We start from the raw sequence: 14198 nt of genomic DNA on the forward strand, positions 1-14198 counted from the left end.
AAGTTGGGCAGTTAGAACCCACCAGCATCTCCACAGGAGAACAGACCTGGTGACCTGCTCCCACCAACTTGGTAAGATTCGCTTACCAAGACTCTGGCAGCGAGCAGAGTCGGACCCACAGACACTTTGGAGGACCGTGTGGGCATGCCTCTGTGGGGATGCCTCTGTGGGTTGCTGAGAGCACACAGCCTCGCTTTTCTCCCATAAAGATTACAGACTAGAGAGTCCTACTCAGCCACAGGTGGTGGCTATGGCTCAGGATGAACTTGAGAGCACACAACAGCTACTATGACATGAGAGACACGTGGACTGTTTGCAGTTTCTAACGTACCATCACTGCCTTCATTTTCCAGGTGGGAAAACTGGAGTCAAACAACAAAGAAGGTGTCCAATGCACACACAGTCTCTATGTATTGAATCCATTCACTCAGCATCTACCTCTCACATCGAGAGAGAGGGCATTGGGGTAAGAGTCAATGAGAAGGGGAGCATTGTGTCCAGCAGCCCACAGTAAGCCCTGGCACCGCCAGCCCCGGGAGTTGGGTGCCATGGTGGCAGCAGAGGTGCCCAGAGGAGAGGCCAGGGAGGAGGGGATAGCAAGCGCTCTAGTCCCGAGGAAGAGTGATCTCAGCCAGTCAAGGTCTGCTGCTGGGATAGATCGATACGCCCCGTTGAACTTGCCACTGCATTCATGAGAGCAAACCAGAAGAAAACTAGGAATGGGCAGCTAGAAGACAATTCCCAAATAAGCTTCCCTGTGCCCACACTGTAGGAGCCCTGAGGGCACAGTGCATTACATGGTGAGCTGATCACCACGAGGTCAGCAGTTTGAAGCCCCTGGCTGCTCCGAGGGAAACAAAGAGGGGGCTTTCTTCTCCTGGGAAGAGTGACAACTGAGAACCCCCCGGGAGCAGTTCTACCTTGTCCTACAGGATCCTATAGGAATTGGAATTGACTCGATGGCAGTGAGCTTTTTTTTGTAGTCATTAAAATTCATGTTTCCAGATGTTCAACTTGGCACAAAGTCAAAGCCAGGCCAATTGGAACATCAGAAATACATCTCTTAATTTCCCCACTAACTACTAGATCTTCAAGCATTGGCAAATATGATAATGCAGTGGATATAAGAGCAGTGTGGTCCACAAAATAAAAGGTGAATTCCCCTAATACTGAATACAGACATCTAACAGTAAGGACCAGATCCCTGATCTCCAGGGCCTGCTGTCTCTCCCCAGCGCTCACCATTACTCAGTTCACATGGTCTCCTCAAGAGCCTCTCATGCTCATCTGCAACCTAGAAGTGGAAGCCGCTCCCTGGACCTGCTCAAAACATGGGAAAGCTCGTGGAAGTATGTCCAGCTCCAGTTTGGACCTGCTGCTGTGACCTGCATAGGCTGGAGCTCAGTCAGGAAGCTTTCCCCAGGAAAAGTCAATTGCCTTGACTTTGGTGCACAGTTGTGTAATTGTAGCTCCCGCCCCTAATGGAGGCTTGGTGTCCACACCAGAGCTGAGCCTCCTGTGCCCCTTGAATGGCATTCACATGAAAGCCCCTAATGAGATCCCAGCCAACCGGAGAGACTCAAGGGCAAGGTAGACGCAGTGGATAAACAGGTCTGCCATCCAAGCAAGCATCCAGCCAACATCTGAAAAGGGACTCTGGCCTGGTCTCCTGTAGGGACAAATCCTCCTTTCCCATGCCTTGGTCTGGGTGGTCTGGGTAGCCTGCATTGGTGTGAGGATCGATGGCCCAAAGACAAGATGGGGACACCCTGGAAAGGGTTTAAAGAAGAACAAACTCTCATGGCAAAAGTCCCAGGAGACACTTAAAAATCCCTGGGGAAAGTTCCCATTAGATTCATTACACGAAAGAAGAAACTGAGGAAACAGAAAGAACTGTGTTTGAACTTGAGGTAGATTCTGATGAGGTCATACTCACACCACCACCCTGTGGACATATACTCATCCAGGAGCTATTAACTGCAAGGCACCCCCGCCGCCCCATCTTTCATGCAGCCCACTAGAAGGGTCTCACATATAAGGGGTTCCCCCCACACACACAAATGGAAAAAGCTCTGCTGCGTGAAGTTTTCATAGAACTCATTTTCCCCGTTAGGTGAGCATCGAGCAACTCACTCTGAGTCAGTGCACCCAGTGGCATCACCTGGGAAGGTTCTCTCTGGTCACAGTGAAGTTTTTTATAAAAGCACTTTTGCTTGAACCTCGGGTGGTTTTTTTTTCTGTGATGGCCAATTTAATAGAATGGGGTACGGCTGTTACATCTTGCTTCCTGCTCAGGAAAAGTGCCGCAGAAACTGCTGTGATGTTGAACACGGCTTACAAGGCCAGCGTTTTGGGAAAAACTCAAGTGTATGAGTGGTTTTCTCCTTTCAAAAAAGATGAAATGTTGATTGATGACAAGCCTCGTTCTGGAAGTCTGTCGACTTCCCAAACAGACAAAACTGTCAACTTATCGTACATTTGGAGCTTGTTCCATCAGGTCAGCCTGTTCTACTTAGAGGTTCTAAAAAGATAGCCTAACAGCGTGCAACAAAAAAAGGGGCTCATTTGTGCCAGATGGGGGACTGACTCTGCCACCGTGTTAAAGCACCTGCTCACACAGCCATCTCAGTGCGCCAGTTTTGGGCAAAAAAACCCAGCATGCCTCTCTCGCCCCACCCACCTGACCTCATTCTGTGTAACTTCTTTTTGTTTCCTCAAATGAAGAGGGACATGAAAGGACAGCAATTTGATGCTGTAGAAGACATGAAGGAAAAAAATGAGGGAGGTGCTCTCAGCCATCCAATCATATTAGTTTGAAAAATGTTTCCAAGAATGGAATCGCAGATTTGAAATAGCTTTGAAATAAAGAATCCAGGTGTCTCCGTGTATCCTCCCATGTCCCACATTGAGGCACTTCAGAAGTCAAGGGAGCGGGGGATTCTTTCCAGTGCACACTATGGGGGGGGTGGGGGGGTGTTAAGAACAGCATTTCAGGGGCCGGACGGCCTGGGTTGGAATTTACCTGCATTACCTTCAAATGTCAATATTCTTACCTCAGATGCCTAAGGGGTTAAAGTGGGAGCAGCAATAGCTCCTGCCCACAGAATGCATGAAAGGAATAAAAGCGTTTGTCGCGGATTGACTTGCGTCACTCAAAAAGATGTGTTGCACATCCTAACAATTAAGCCTGTAGTTATCATCTCGGTTGGTAATGGGCCGTCTTCGTTAACAAAGCAAGACCAGTGTTGAGCACGTTTGAGGTCAAGTTCTTCTGATACATAACAGAGATTAAACAAGCAAGCTAAGAAGCAGCGTGAGAAGAGAGACTCCAAGCTGCAGGAAACAAGCTCAGGAGAGACAAGGGTGCTCCCTCCGTGCCAGAGGACAGAGAGAAGGCCTCCCAGTCCGGCCAGCACGGAATCACGTGTGCCGAAGCCACCACAGACACTTCGTTCCCGCAGCACCTGGCAACCGAGACCGTGCTCGGCTGAGACACAGGAGGGGCTGTTCCCACTGAGGCCCCTGCCAGTCCATTCAGAGCGACATTTCCTGTGGCACGGTGAACAAAGATGCACAGGAAGCAGGGAGAAAACAGACACTCATTGTCAACCCCTCAGCCATCTTGGAGAATTCACACCTGAGAAAGGAAAGGTATTTCTCAAAGTTCCTTTTCCCTCTCAGAGGTGGTCTGCCCTGGTGATTAGGGCTGGGCTGTGTCCTCTCTTGGGACACGGGTCCCCACGAAATTGTCGTTCTTTGTGCATTGCTGGTGGCATGGCTAACTCATCCCAGAGACGGGCCAAAGGATTCCCTCTAAGTGGCTCCTTTTCCCCCCTGTCTTGATGATTTTAACTTGAGCCAGTCTGCTGTGCCAGTAAAAGTGGACTCACATCATCCTTTGGAAGCCGACAGGGCCTGCGCTTTCAGCGTGCTCATTAAATTCACCAAGAGTCCAGCTGTCCCGGAGAAGTAGCGCCCAGACATTCTCCGCAGCTGGGTGGGCACACAAGCTTCTTTCTGGGTGTGACTTGCTCACTTGCTCCCTCACAGACCCTGGCCTAACTCCTGCCTGCTTTGTGGGCCCCTCGGTCACCGCACAGGCCTGTGGGGGGTTGTGCAGACTTCAGAGGAGGCTTCCTACGAACCCCAGAGCCTCCTGACCAGCAGGTCGCAAGTCCACAGGAGAGACGCTGACGTGGGGTTTCTTACATCACACATGCTGACTGGGACGGCGATGTTCTTGTCCACTATCGACTGCTCCCCAAGCTCTGCAAACGCAAACTCACTGCTATGGAGTCAGTGCTGACTCAGTGACGCCCTGTGGGTTCCTGAGACTCTCACTGCTGACAGGAGTAGAAAGCCCAGTCTTTCTCCTGCGGAGCTGGTGGCGGTTTCCAACTGCCGACCGTGCGATCGCAGCCTGGGACAGGGGACTTGAGGGTGGACAGGCAGCCAGTGCTGTGAACCTGACAAAGTGAAGAAGAGGATGCTGCCAGGGGATCCGTTGCTCTGCAGCCCCGGGAGAAAAATACAGAGGGCACGGGACTGAGAAGCACCTTCCTGAACTTTGTCAGCCAGAGTGACACCAGCCCCTGGAAACCGGCGTGTGCACCTGCACCCACCAAGCGAATCACCACGCTCTGGAAGTAGCGTGCAGAGGGACGGGTCAGCCCATTGCTCCCTAAGCAGAGGGTGCACTCCCCGTCTGCCTCGTTCAGTGATGACATGGACATGAAGGGGTGGAAAAGTGCATCCATGACAGGCTGAGAGCCTTCTAGGAGAGAAACCACACAGGTCCAGTGCAGTGACAACACACGGAAGATAAAGGCACTGGCAAAGTGCCATGGGAGAGAAAGGGAAGTCAGGAAAACGCACGGAAGCCCCAGCTTGCCAAGCTCCTGCCTTGGAGAGAACGAAGCACACCCACAGGCTGGAGAGTGCAAACGTTCTTCTGTGTTTCTGGGCATTTGGTGAGTGGTCACTCGTCCTGGGGTCACACTCATTGTTGTCACCAGTCCCTGAGTGACCTATCCACGGACGAAGGTCCCCTGGGCTGACAGTCCCTTTGGTGTCTTATCAGTCTTTAGAATGCCTCCATTACTTCGCTTTCTCTCCCACCTTCAGATTTCATTTTATTGAAAAGTATACATGCACGCACACACACACACACACACACACACTCAACACACACATGTGCACACAGACACACAGAAGCACACACATGTACACACAGACAGATGCACACACTCCACACACACATGTACACAAAAACACTCCACACACACATGTACACACAGACACACACTCCACACACACAACACATGTACACACAGACATACACACACAGACACACACACTCGTCCCACACACATGTACATACACAGATACACACATACTCAACACATACAACACATGTACACACAGACACAACACACATAGATACACACACACACACAAGCAAAACTGAGCTGCAGGCGAGTCCTTTGCTGACGCAGTGAGCAGCTGCGAGCACAGGGATGGGATTTGAAGGCGGACGGTCTAGATTCAGGTCGACACTCTCATGACTGGTCCATGCCTGCTTGCCCTCAACTGGAGCAGGAGTAAGAGCTGCAGTGTGTACAGGATTCACACGGGGTCAGTGCAATCACAAGTCTGCTGGAAACGCTGGTGGCAGCATTGACAGAAGACGCGACGCTCCCTGGGCCCTGAGGTATGCGATGTATTGCCCACAAGTGTGGCAGACAGTGGGCACGAAGATGATCCCTTTATCAAATAGCATAGCAACTGTGTAGCCAAAATTGAGATTGAAATCAATTCAACCCAGATGAAGCAGCCTATTGGCAGAGTTTCTCATAGAGAGATGCAGTTTGCAGGTTACCATGAGGAAGGGGTCAGAGGTACATGCCAGCTGATAGGTCCAGGGAGCAGTGGCCGAGAAGGCAGAGACCTGCCACCACAAGGTTGCTCATACTGGAGAAACAGCACCTACCGCCAGCCTGGGGATTCCAGAAGGAGCCACTCAAAATCCCACAGGCCAGCCAGAAAGAGCCAGGGATACAAGCAGCACCAACACAGTGGTGGGACACAGGCAGGCACCCAGCCAATCTGGAGGCCAGAGCACAATGACTTGGGCACAGAGGAAAACTTCAGAACAAGGATCAGACAGAAACACTTGGGCAGTGCAAGTTACTGAGGGACAGTCTGCCTGGGTCTACACAAGGGCATCCATGTCTAGCACATCTGGTTCCTGGAGGAAGTCTCAAGAAGACCTGATGGTGTCCAGTTGTGGGCGTAAGGAGAGTGTCTGACCCAGCCCCTGGGGCAGGCGGAGCCTGTGGGTAAAGGAGTGTGGGTGCAGGGCGGCGTGGCCTGAGGGAAGTGGACAGGAAGCACCTGGACTGACCTGTGAAGCTGTGCTAGTGTTGCTTGAACAGGCAGAGTCTGTGGCCGGGAGCCTACCTGCCCGGCCACCACTTGTCCGGACTTTGCAGTGGCCCAAGCCCCCACTGCCTGGCCAGACTCCACAGACAGCACTGAGGGCTGGGCCCCAGGACAGCCCTGAGGACGCAGCTGGGCCAATCAGCTGCAGGGGTTCCCTCCCGAGCAGACTGTGCAAAGCATGCGGGTGGCCGGCCTGTCTGTAACGGGTCCAGCTGGTGGGAGAGTTACAAAACCCCAAAGGCAGTGAAAGGACCCATTGTGTCCTTGCCCCTCTGGTGGGCAGGTGTCCCCCTGGTGGGCTCGTGCCTGCGGGTACAGGGTGGGCACAGCAGCTTCCCCATGGGACCCGACGGCACACCACTCACCACGTCGTCTCTGTCTTCCCATTCCACCTCGGAGAGGTCCACGCTGCTGTAGTTGGGTTTCCTGCGCTTTTTCCCTTCTTCATACTGGCGGGGGGGAGGGGAGGGAAAGGAGACGTGTCGTGAGACCATCAGCCACTGCACTGCTCACCTGCTCCGTCCTGGTCTGGGAGGGGGCAGAGTGGCAGACTCCGCGAGGAGCCAGCAGGGCTGAGTTTAAACGGTAGGACAGTTAGGACCAGATGAATTACAAACAGGTGCTTGGACCGAGAGCAGAGGCGGAGGGGTCGAACACGAACTCCTCCTTTCATATGAATGTACCGAGGAACCCAAGAAAAGCAGTGAGCTGCCCTCAAAGTGTGTGCTTCTCCTCAGAGGGAGCAAGTGTCTCTTCTCTCTCCTCCTCAGCTTCCGAGCATCTCCCTGCGGTGGCACGGGAGTCCTTGGACACATGGACCAGATATGGGGCGGCATCCTTTTACGGCTTGACATTCCCTGCGTCCTTTCTCAAAGCCGCCCTGACCTCCACGGCCAGAGCTAGCAGGCAGGGAAGGCTGCAGTCAGACTCAGCCCCTCGGCAGGGCTTTGTCGGAAGCCCTGAACCTCTCTTTCCCTGTCATGCGGTGTGGGCACCGGGGCCACTGCCCACGAGGGTGTTTCCTCCGGAAAAGGTGCGGCATGCGTTCACCACGCGGAGGCAGTGTACTCCTTGGTTCTTCCTCGTCTCCCCTCCCACCCACCCGATGTCACTGCCCTTTGTCCCCCTGCAAAGCGACCATGTCACAGACAGACTGCTCCCGTCTCTCCAGGCCTCAGCCATTGGTGCTGCTGCTCAGAACACAGCAAAGTCTGCCCTCTACTGCAGGCGAGGGAGAAGCAGTCCCTCTGTGAGCAGGTCCGTGAGACAGGACTAACAGTACACTGTGAACCAGTACCTATGTGAAGAATTACATGCATGTATATATACACACAAATCTACGTACAGGAGCCCCGGTGGCAGAGTAGTTATGCGTTGGGCTGCAGTCAGTGTGGTCAGCGGTTCGAAACCAGCAGCCACCCCTTGGGAGAAAGACTGGGTTTTCTACTCCCGCCAGCAGTTACAGCCTCAGAACCCATGGGGGTCGTTGTGTGTCCGCACTGACCTGCTGGCTGTGAGTCTGGGTTTGTTGACCTATCTGGATGAGCGTGCTGATTTGGGGCACTTTTGCTTGAATGTGTAAGACTAAGCGAGAGATGTTGTCAGCCTGCACGGTTTTAAGTCTCCAAGCTGTAGGTGGCATGTTGGGCACTATTTGGCTACTGGGGAGAGAGGTGCTGAAGGCCCCTCTGGGCATGAGAGAGGACATCCCTGCAAAAACATGAAGCACAGGGTTCTACATTGGGTCCACTGGCACCCAGGAAGTTCATGCAGCCTGAATCCTGTCCGCTGCATCTCAGGAACTCCAGGGCATCCGAGGGAGCCCACAGTCCCTCTTCCAGGCCTCTGACAACCTCCAGCCCCCACCTCGGCAAACTGCGCCTTCACCCCTGCCTTAGGTTTTCAATGACCAGGCATTCACAGTCGGCTTCATGACATCAGAGCCCCTCCAGGTGAGGAGGGGGGAAGTGGTTCCCTGGGAAGCTGCCGTAAATGACAGCAGATTAGCAGTTGGATTCTGTTCTGGAAAGTCAGTGTGAGCAAGGAAGCCGGGCCCTGCCGAGAGCCAAGGCCAGACCCAGACCCAGCAGGAGAGGGGGACACGTGCGGGCACAGGAGGCGCTAACAGTCTCTTGAGGAGAGGTTACAGGGTAGGGCATCAGGTGCAGGGGCTGCCAAGCAGTGAGTAGCAGGACAGCCTGTCCTGGGCCCTTCTCTCTGGACTGCTGCCAGGGCCCTCTAACTTGGGGCCACCCTGTGGGCCAGATCAGAACAGCCCGGCAGGGAATCTCGCCGGGTGCAGATTCCCAGGGTCTCTTCCCATGCCAGCCTTGTAGTTCGCAGGCACGAGAGCCTGGTCGGTGGTCCTCCGCTCCCACCTGAGCAAGCCTCTGCCCTGACTTGAGAGCGAGCAGGCTTCCAGGAAGTTCACGCAGCCCAGATCCGGCCATTGAAAGCAGTGCTGTCTGATCCCCAGGTGGCTCCATGCAAGCTCTACACTAGTTTGTGGGGAGAAAGGTCTTCTTCAGGTCAGTCCTGAGTGTCCCTAGACCCACTAAGTATAAGTCCATCAAATGGTACCTCTTTACTTCCCAGGGGCTCAAACAGTGGGTCTGTCACCTCACTTCTGCTCCATGGGGCCCACTTGGGACCCAGTATACACACAAGCCCAAACTGCACTACCCTTGCTATTGCTGGGCCTGTTCTGAAGAACCCAGACTGGGCAGCCACAGGAGAAGTTCCTCCCACCATGAGTTCCCAAGGCTGTACATCTTCCTGGGACCGGAGAATCTCATCTTTCTCCGAAGGAGAAACTGGTGTGTTTAAACTGCTGTCCTCATGGTTAGCAGCCCAGTGCACAGCCCACGACCCCATCAGGGATCCTACCCCCCCCCCCCACAGGCCCTCCGATGGTATGTGGGGAAATTGAATGAAAAAGTAATAGAATGTTTCCGCAAGTTTTCGAAACTTCCTTGTGTGGGAAAACAAAAGAGGCTGTAACAAGTTACGTCACGGAATCTGAAAGGTTCCACGGAGCAGGTGGGTGGTTTGCAGACACCCAGAGCCTGCGCAGGAGAGAAGGCCTGGCAATTTGTCCCCCACAGATGGCAGCCTAGAACGCAGACCACACATTACACACAGAACACACATTACCCACAGAACACACATTACACACAGAACACACATTACACACAGGTTGCAGCCTAGAATGCTCCTCGCAGCACTTACTCCCAAGTGGGGTTTGGAGGACCACCTGAAGGATGTCCTTTAGCCTCATTATAACTGGAGTGGACTCAAAAGCACCAGATAAATACAAATTCAGTAGCAAGTCACAGAAGTGTGCCCCTCTCTCAGGAGGGGGAGGCGACCTCCCTGGATACCAGCCCCCCCCATCCATAGAGGCTTGTACTACTTCAGCCACGGTGAAAGAAAGGCAACAAAACCCCTTGGTCCAGAGAACCAAACGTCCCTTCATACTTAGGCAAAGTGCCGGTGGCCCAGTGTTAGCCAGAGATGGATTCAGTGACTCTGCCCTAGGGACAGGTGCCCATTGGCCCCACACCCCCATCCTCTCATTTGCAAAACAGAAGAACAAAAACAAAGAGCAGTTCCTCTATAGAAAATCAGGTGAGAGTAGCAGGTAAGGCAGAGCTGACATGCAACAGCTCTGGGAGAGGCACAATGCCCATTCTCTGACCATCCCTAGCACGAGTCCACAGAGCCACGCAATCGTGTGGACCACATAGGGTCCTTGTAGGGAACTGGCTAGCACCTCACTTTTTTGAAAGAAGGGGAGACTGATTAAAAACTCTTGCAGGCTGCTCGTCTCCAAACTGTCAGGTGGCAAAAGATGGTGTGGATTTATAAGCTGGGATGTAAGTCTCCTGGCAGAATAATGCACATGTACACTGTAAGAATCCACGTCTTAAAATAAAAATTAAAAAAAAAAAAAAGAATCCACGCCTTCTTAAGGTAGCATTCGGCCGTAGTCCAATCGGCAGAGAATCCTGAAATCGCGACTGTGCCTAGAGGTCTTTCTCCATTGCTTTTGGTAACCACTCAAGAACACACAACCACTGTACCACAGGCCTTCCAGAAACCTGGGAGACTTGCGCAAGGAAAACAGATCTCCCAACACCTGGTCCAGGAGCCACTCCACGCCAGTCACGTTTCACAGCTTCACTTTCCTGAGTGGAATGGGGGGACTCCGTGTGACATTTCACTTTAGGAATGCGGCTCCACAGCAGTGGCTTAACTGGATACAGAGCTGAAGTCCTTTCTACCTGGGACCTTCTGGAAGCATTCAGTGGGCAGCTGCACAGGTAACACGGGTCGCGGGCTTGGAGCAAACTTCAGCCTTTTTGGTCTGTGGTCAGCTGTCTTCAGGTTGTTCCCACCTCACCAGGGCCCGGACACAATGACAAAAAATGCCACGGAGCACAATGGTCTGGAATGGAGTACAAGTGTCCTGTGTGGAAGGTGGGAATTCTGCCCTTCAGCCACCAAATGTCAGCATCCAGCAAAACCAGCCAGTTCTGGCTCCTGGGGACCCGGGTGTGGCGAGAACATCTGCCATCCAAGACTTCCAGGTTGTGACCTTTCAGAAGGGGACAGGCCCCGTTTTCCTCCAAGGTACCGCTGGCCTGGTTAGCACCACACATCTTTGGGGGAGTAGCCAGTGCCTGACTGTTTGTGCTCCCCACGGACTTCACACTTGAGCACATGACCTGGACTCTAGCTCCATCCGTCTCCCTGAAGTGAAGGGCACAGAAGCCAGAGAGCCGTGCTCCGGGAAAGGGACAGTCCAGCGTGGTTTACGAGGCGCTGGGCTACTAGCCGCAAGGTCAGGAGTTGGAAGCCACCAGCGACTCCTCAGGAGAAAGATGAGGTTTCTACTCCCCTAAAGTGTTCCAGTCTCAGAAACTCACAGGGGCAGCTCTACCCTGCCCTGTGGGGCGGCTAGGAATCCAAATCGATTCGATTTGCTTTGATTGCGGATGAAGACTAGGGCGGGTGCAGTGACACGGGGGCTGTGGATGTCCACTCTTAGTAAATGTGCTTCCAGTGCAGCCACGCTCCACCCTGGCCGAGAGGGGGGCATGGGAGGCAGGAGGTGCCCACCTCTGCAATCCAGCGATGGGCTAGGGTTGGGTGCCCAGCCCATACCCATCCAAATAAGACTCTGTGCTGGACTTACTGATCTGGAGCTAGGGGCTTTCCTTCTCTGGCACTGCCCCAGTGGGAAGGTGTCCCTCTGGGGTTCCTGGCAGCTCACTGCCTCCCCTGGGAGAGGGCTGCCCAGAGAAGATGCATGAGATACAGTATGTTCTGGGGCCGTGGTCCATGCTCCTGGAACAAGCTGGCCCGACACCAGGAGCTCCTGGGGGTTTGATGTGACAGTGCACCCTGTCCGCAGGAGCTCTCCTCTCCTTCTCTGGTCTCTGTGTGTACGTCCCACTGGCTGGGGTTCCGAGAGTCACCCAGTCACAGTTTCAGCTTCTATGTGCACTGTCGTCCCCTAACGCACCTAACCTACTGCCGCCAGGGCCTATTCCAACTTGTAGCGATGGCCCAGGACAGAGGACTATCCCATTGGGCGTCTGAGCCTCAGTCTCCTCGAGAGCAGAAGGCCCCATCGCTCTTCCTCAGAGAGAACTTCTGGTGGCTCCTAACGGCAGGCCTTGCAGTTAGCAGCCTGGGGGCTCAAACCACTACACTACCAAACACTTGGAAAGGGCTCAAGGTCTGGGGCACAGTCGTGAGTGCTCAGAGCCGGGTTGCTAACCAAGGCGCGGGGCTGCATGAACACCGCTGGTCTGCTCTGCCTACTGGTCTTCCTGCTGCGAGGGCAGGTGTGGGGCCACAGGCCAGAGACTGGTAGAAAAAGAACCAAACTCTCAGCACTTGGACTTACCAACCACACCTCCCTCTCCCTGCAGGTCGGTCGGCACCACGGCTCCCTCTGCTCTGGTGTGAGGATCCTGTGCCTGGGGCCGGGCATTGTATATGGCATTTGTTAGGGTATCTGTAATCTGTAACTTCCTTTGAAAATGTGATTAACGAATTGCAAACGATTTCCAAAGGTTTATAAACAGATACTTTGAGATCCACAGGTAGGTTTGTCATTTTTGGTGCCTGGCTTATGAAAAAAACATGTGGGGCCGAATTTAATAAGGACAGATATTCTGTGCTCTGAAATACTTTGAGGTGGAGCGCCAAATAAAGGCCAGATGTGGGGAGCACAAACAAGCCCATGGCCCAGGAGGCAGGGCCTGGAAGGACCGCCATTTGAGGAGGCAGCCGGGCTGTCTGCAGGAACGTGCCAAGTGCCAGGTCACTCACTGCAGTGGGCACCGTCTGGCTCAGAGCACTCTTTGGTGTGTTTTGCAACACAGTGGGGTGGGCCGAGGTGACCGCCATGCTGGTTTGAAAGAAAATAAAGGAGAGAGGAACGCTCCTACCAGTTCCACGTTCTCTTGGGAAGGGCCACAGGGAACCAGCTACACACATCCATCCACCTCCTTGGGACAAACAGCGTGTGCACTAATGACTGGTAAATGGTACGTGCCACTCCCTGCTGCCAACAGGAAGGAAGGAGAGGGGTGGGAGCCCCACACATGGAGAGGAAGGAACCTTGCTCAAAGCAAATGCCATCTGGAGACGGGCCTGGCCCAGGCCAAGAGCCAGCGATTGTCCAGGCAGATGTTTCTCTCCGGGGGCAGCTGGGCCCTATCGCTTCCTCTGAAGCTGAGTCTCCTCGCTCTGCACAAGCCCAGGTCGCCGCTCCAGGAGGAATGGAGGGGCCTTCTCCCCACCATACACTAGAGAGTAGGGGTGAATGGCGATTGGCACTTCATTCCTTCACTCACTGCATTCGTGTACCCAAGCGTCTGAATGTCAAGCAGGCACCGAGCCAGGTCCAGGGTAGTGCTGGAGGCACAGAGAAGCTGTTGAGAAAGAAGCTACCTGACCTCACAGAGCAATCTCAGCCCCAGCCAGAGAGCCCAGTTGTTGATCGTTTGTTAATAACCAGCCCACTGCCATGAGTCTATCCCCACTGCAGCCCTGGTGGTGGGTTACACCTTGGGATGTTAATCACAGGGTCAGAAGTTCAAAACAACCAGCTGGTCCAAGGAAGAAAGATGAAGCTTTCTGCTCCCGTAAAGATTTCCAGTCTGGGAACCCCACGGGTACAGTTGTGCTCTATCCTACAGGGGCATGATGAGATCCTTTAGGGAATGGTTACAAGCAGGGCCTGGGAGTCAGACACATGCTGCACACCTGAGGCACCTGTGAGCTGCGTTTCCATCACCGGAAAGACAGAGGTAGCCGCCTGCCCCGCCCCTGTGGAGTTATCCAGGGTGGAAAAGAGGCCAAACCTAAAATCTGCCCGGGGAAGAAATGCAGCCAGAGTGATCCTGACAAGCCCTGAGGGTCAGATTGGTTTCCACAGACTGTAGACAGGCTATTGAGCATGTCTGGAGCAGGGCTTCCCGTTCGGTGCAGTGGGGCTGCGAAGAGGAGGATGACCTTGACGAGATGCCCTGATGTATCCCCACAGCGCTGCGAGCACGGGCTCAGGCTCGGCACTGGCTGGGAGGGCGGTGCAGGGCTGGGCGAGGGCCACTCCTGGGTTAGAACTGCCTGGACGGGTCGGACAGCAGCAGCACAGCGCCTGGCCCACTGCTGCTTCCGTCAGGTCGTCCGCGGGACTTCCACTCAGCAATCTCATGTCCCGCAGAAGGAAAGGGCACGTG

General features: G+C 54.0%; 1 protein-coding gene across 1 annotated transcript in view; it reads right to left on the minus strand.

Moving 5' to 3' along the window:
* CACNA2D3 (calcium voltage-gated channel auxiliary subunit alpha2delta 3) overlaps positions 1–14198 on the minus strand; it is a 978241-nt gene that overhangs the window by 193604 nt on the left and 770439 nt on the right. Inside the window, exon 18 of the mRNA XM_075550920.1 lies at positions 6807–6890. Coding sequence (XP_075407035.1) covers positions 6807–6890 — 84 coding nt within the window. The remainder of the gene's footprint in view (positions 1–6806; positions 6891–14198) is intronic.

The sequence above is a fragment of the Tenrec ecaudatus genome, chromosome 5 (assembly GCF_050624435.1).
Source record: "Tenrec ecaudatus isolate mTenEca1 chromosome 5, mTenEca1.hap1, whole genome shotgun sequence".
Lineage (NCBI taxonomy): Eukaryota > Metazoa > Chordata > Mammalia > Afrosoricida > Tenrecidae > Tenrec > Tenrec ecaudatus.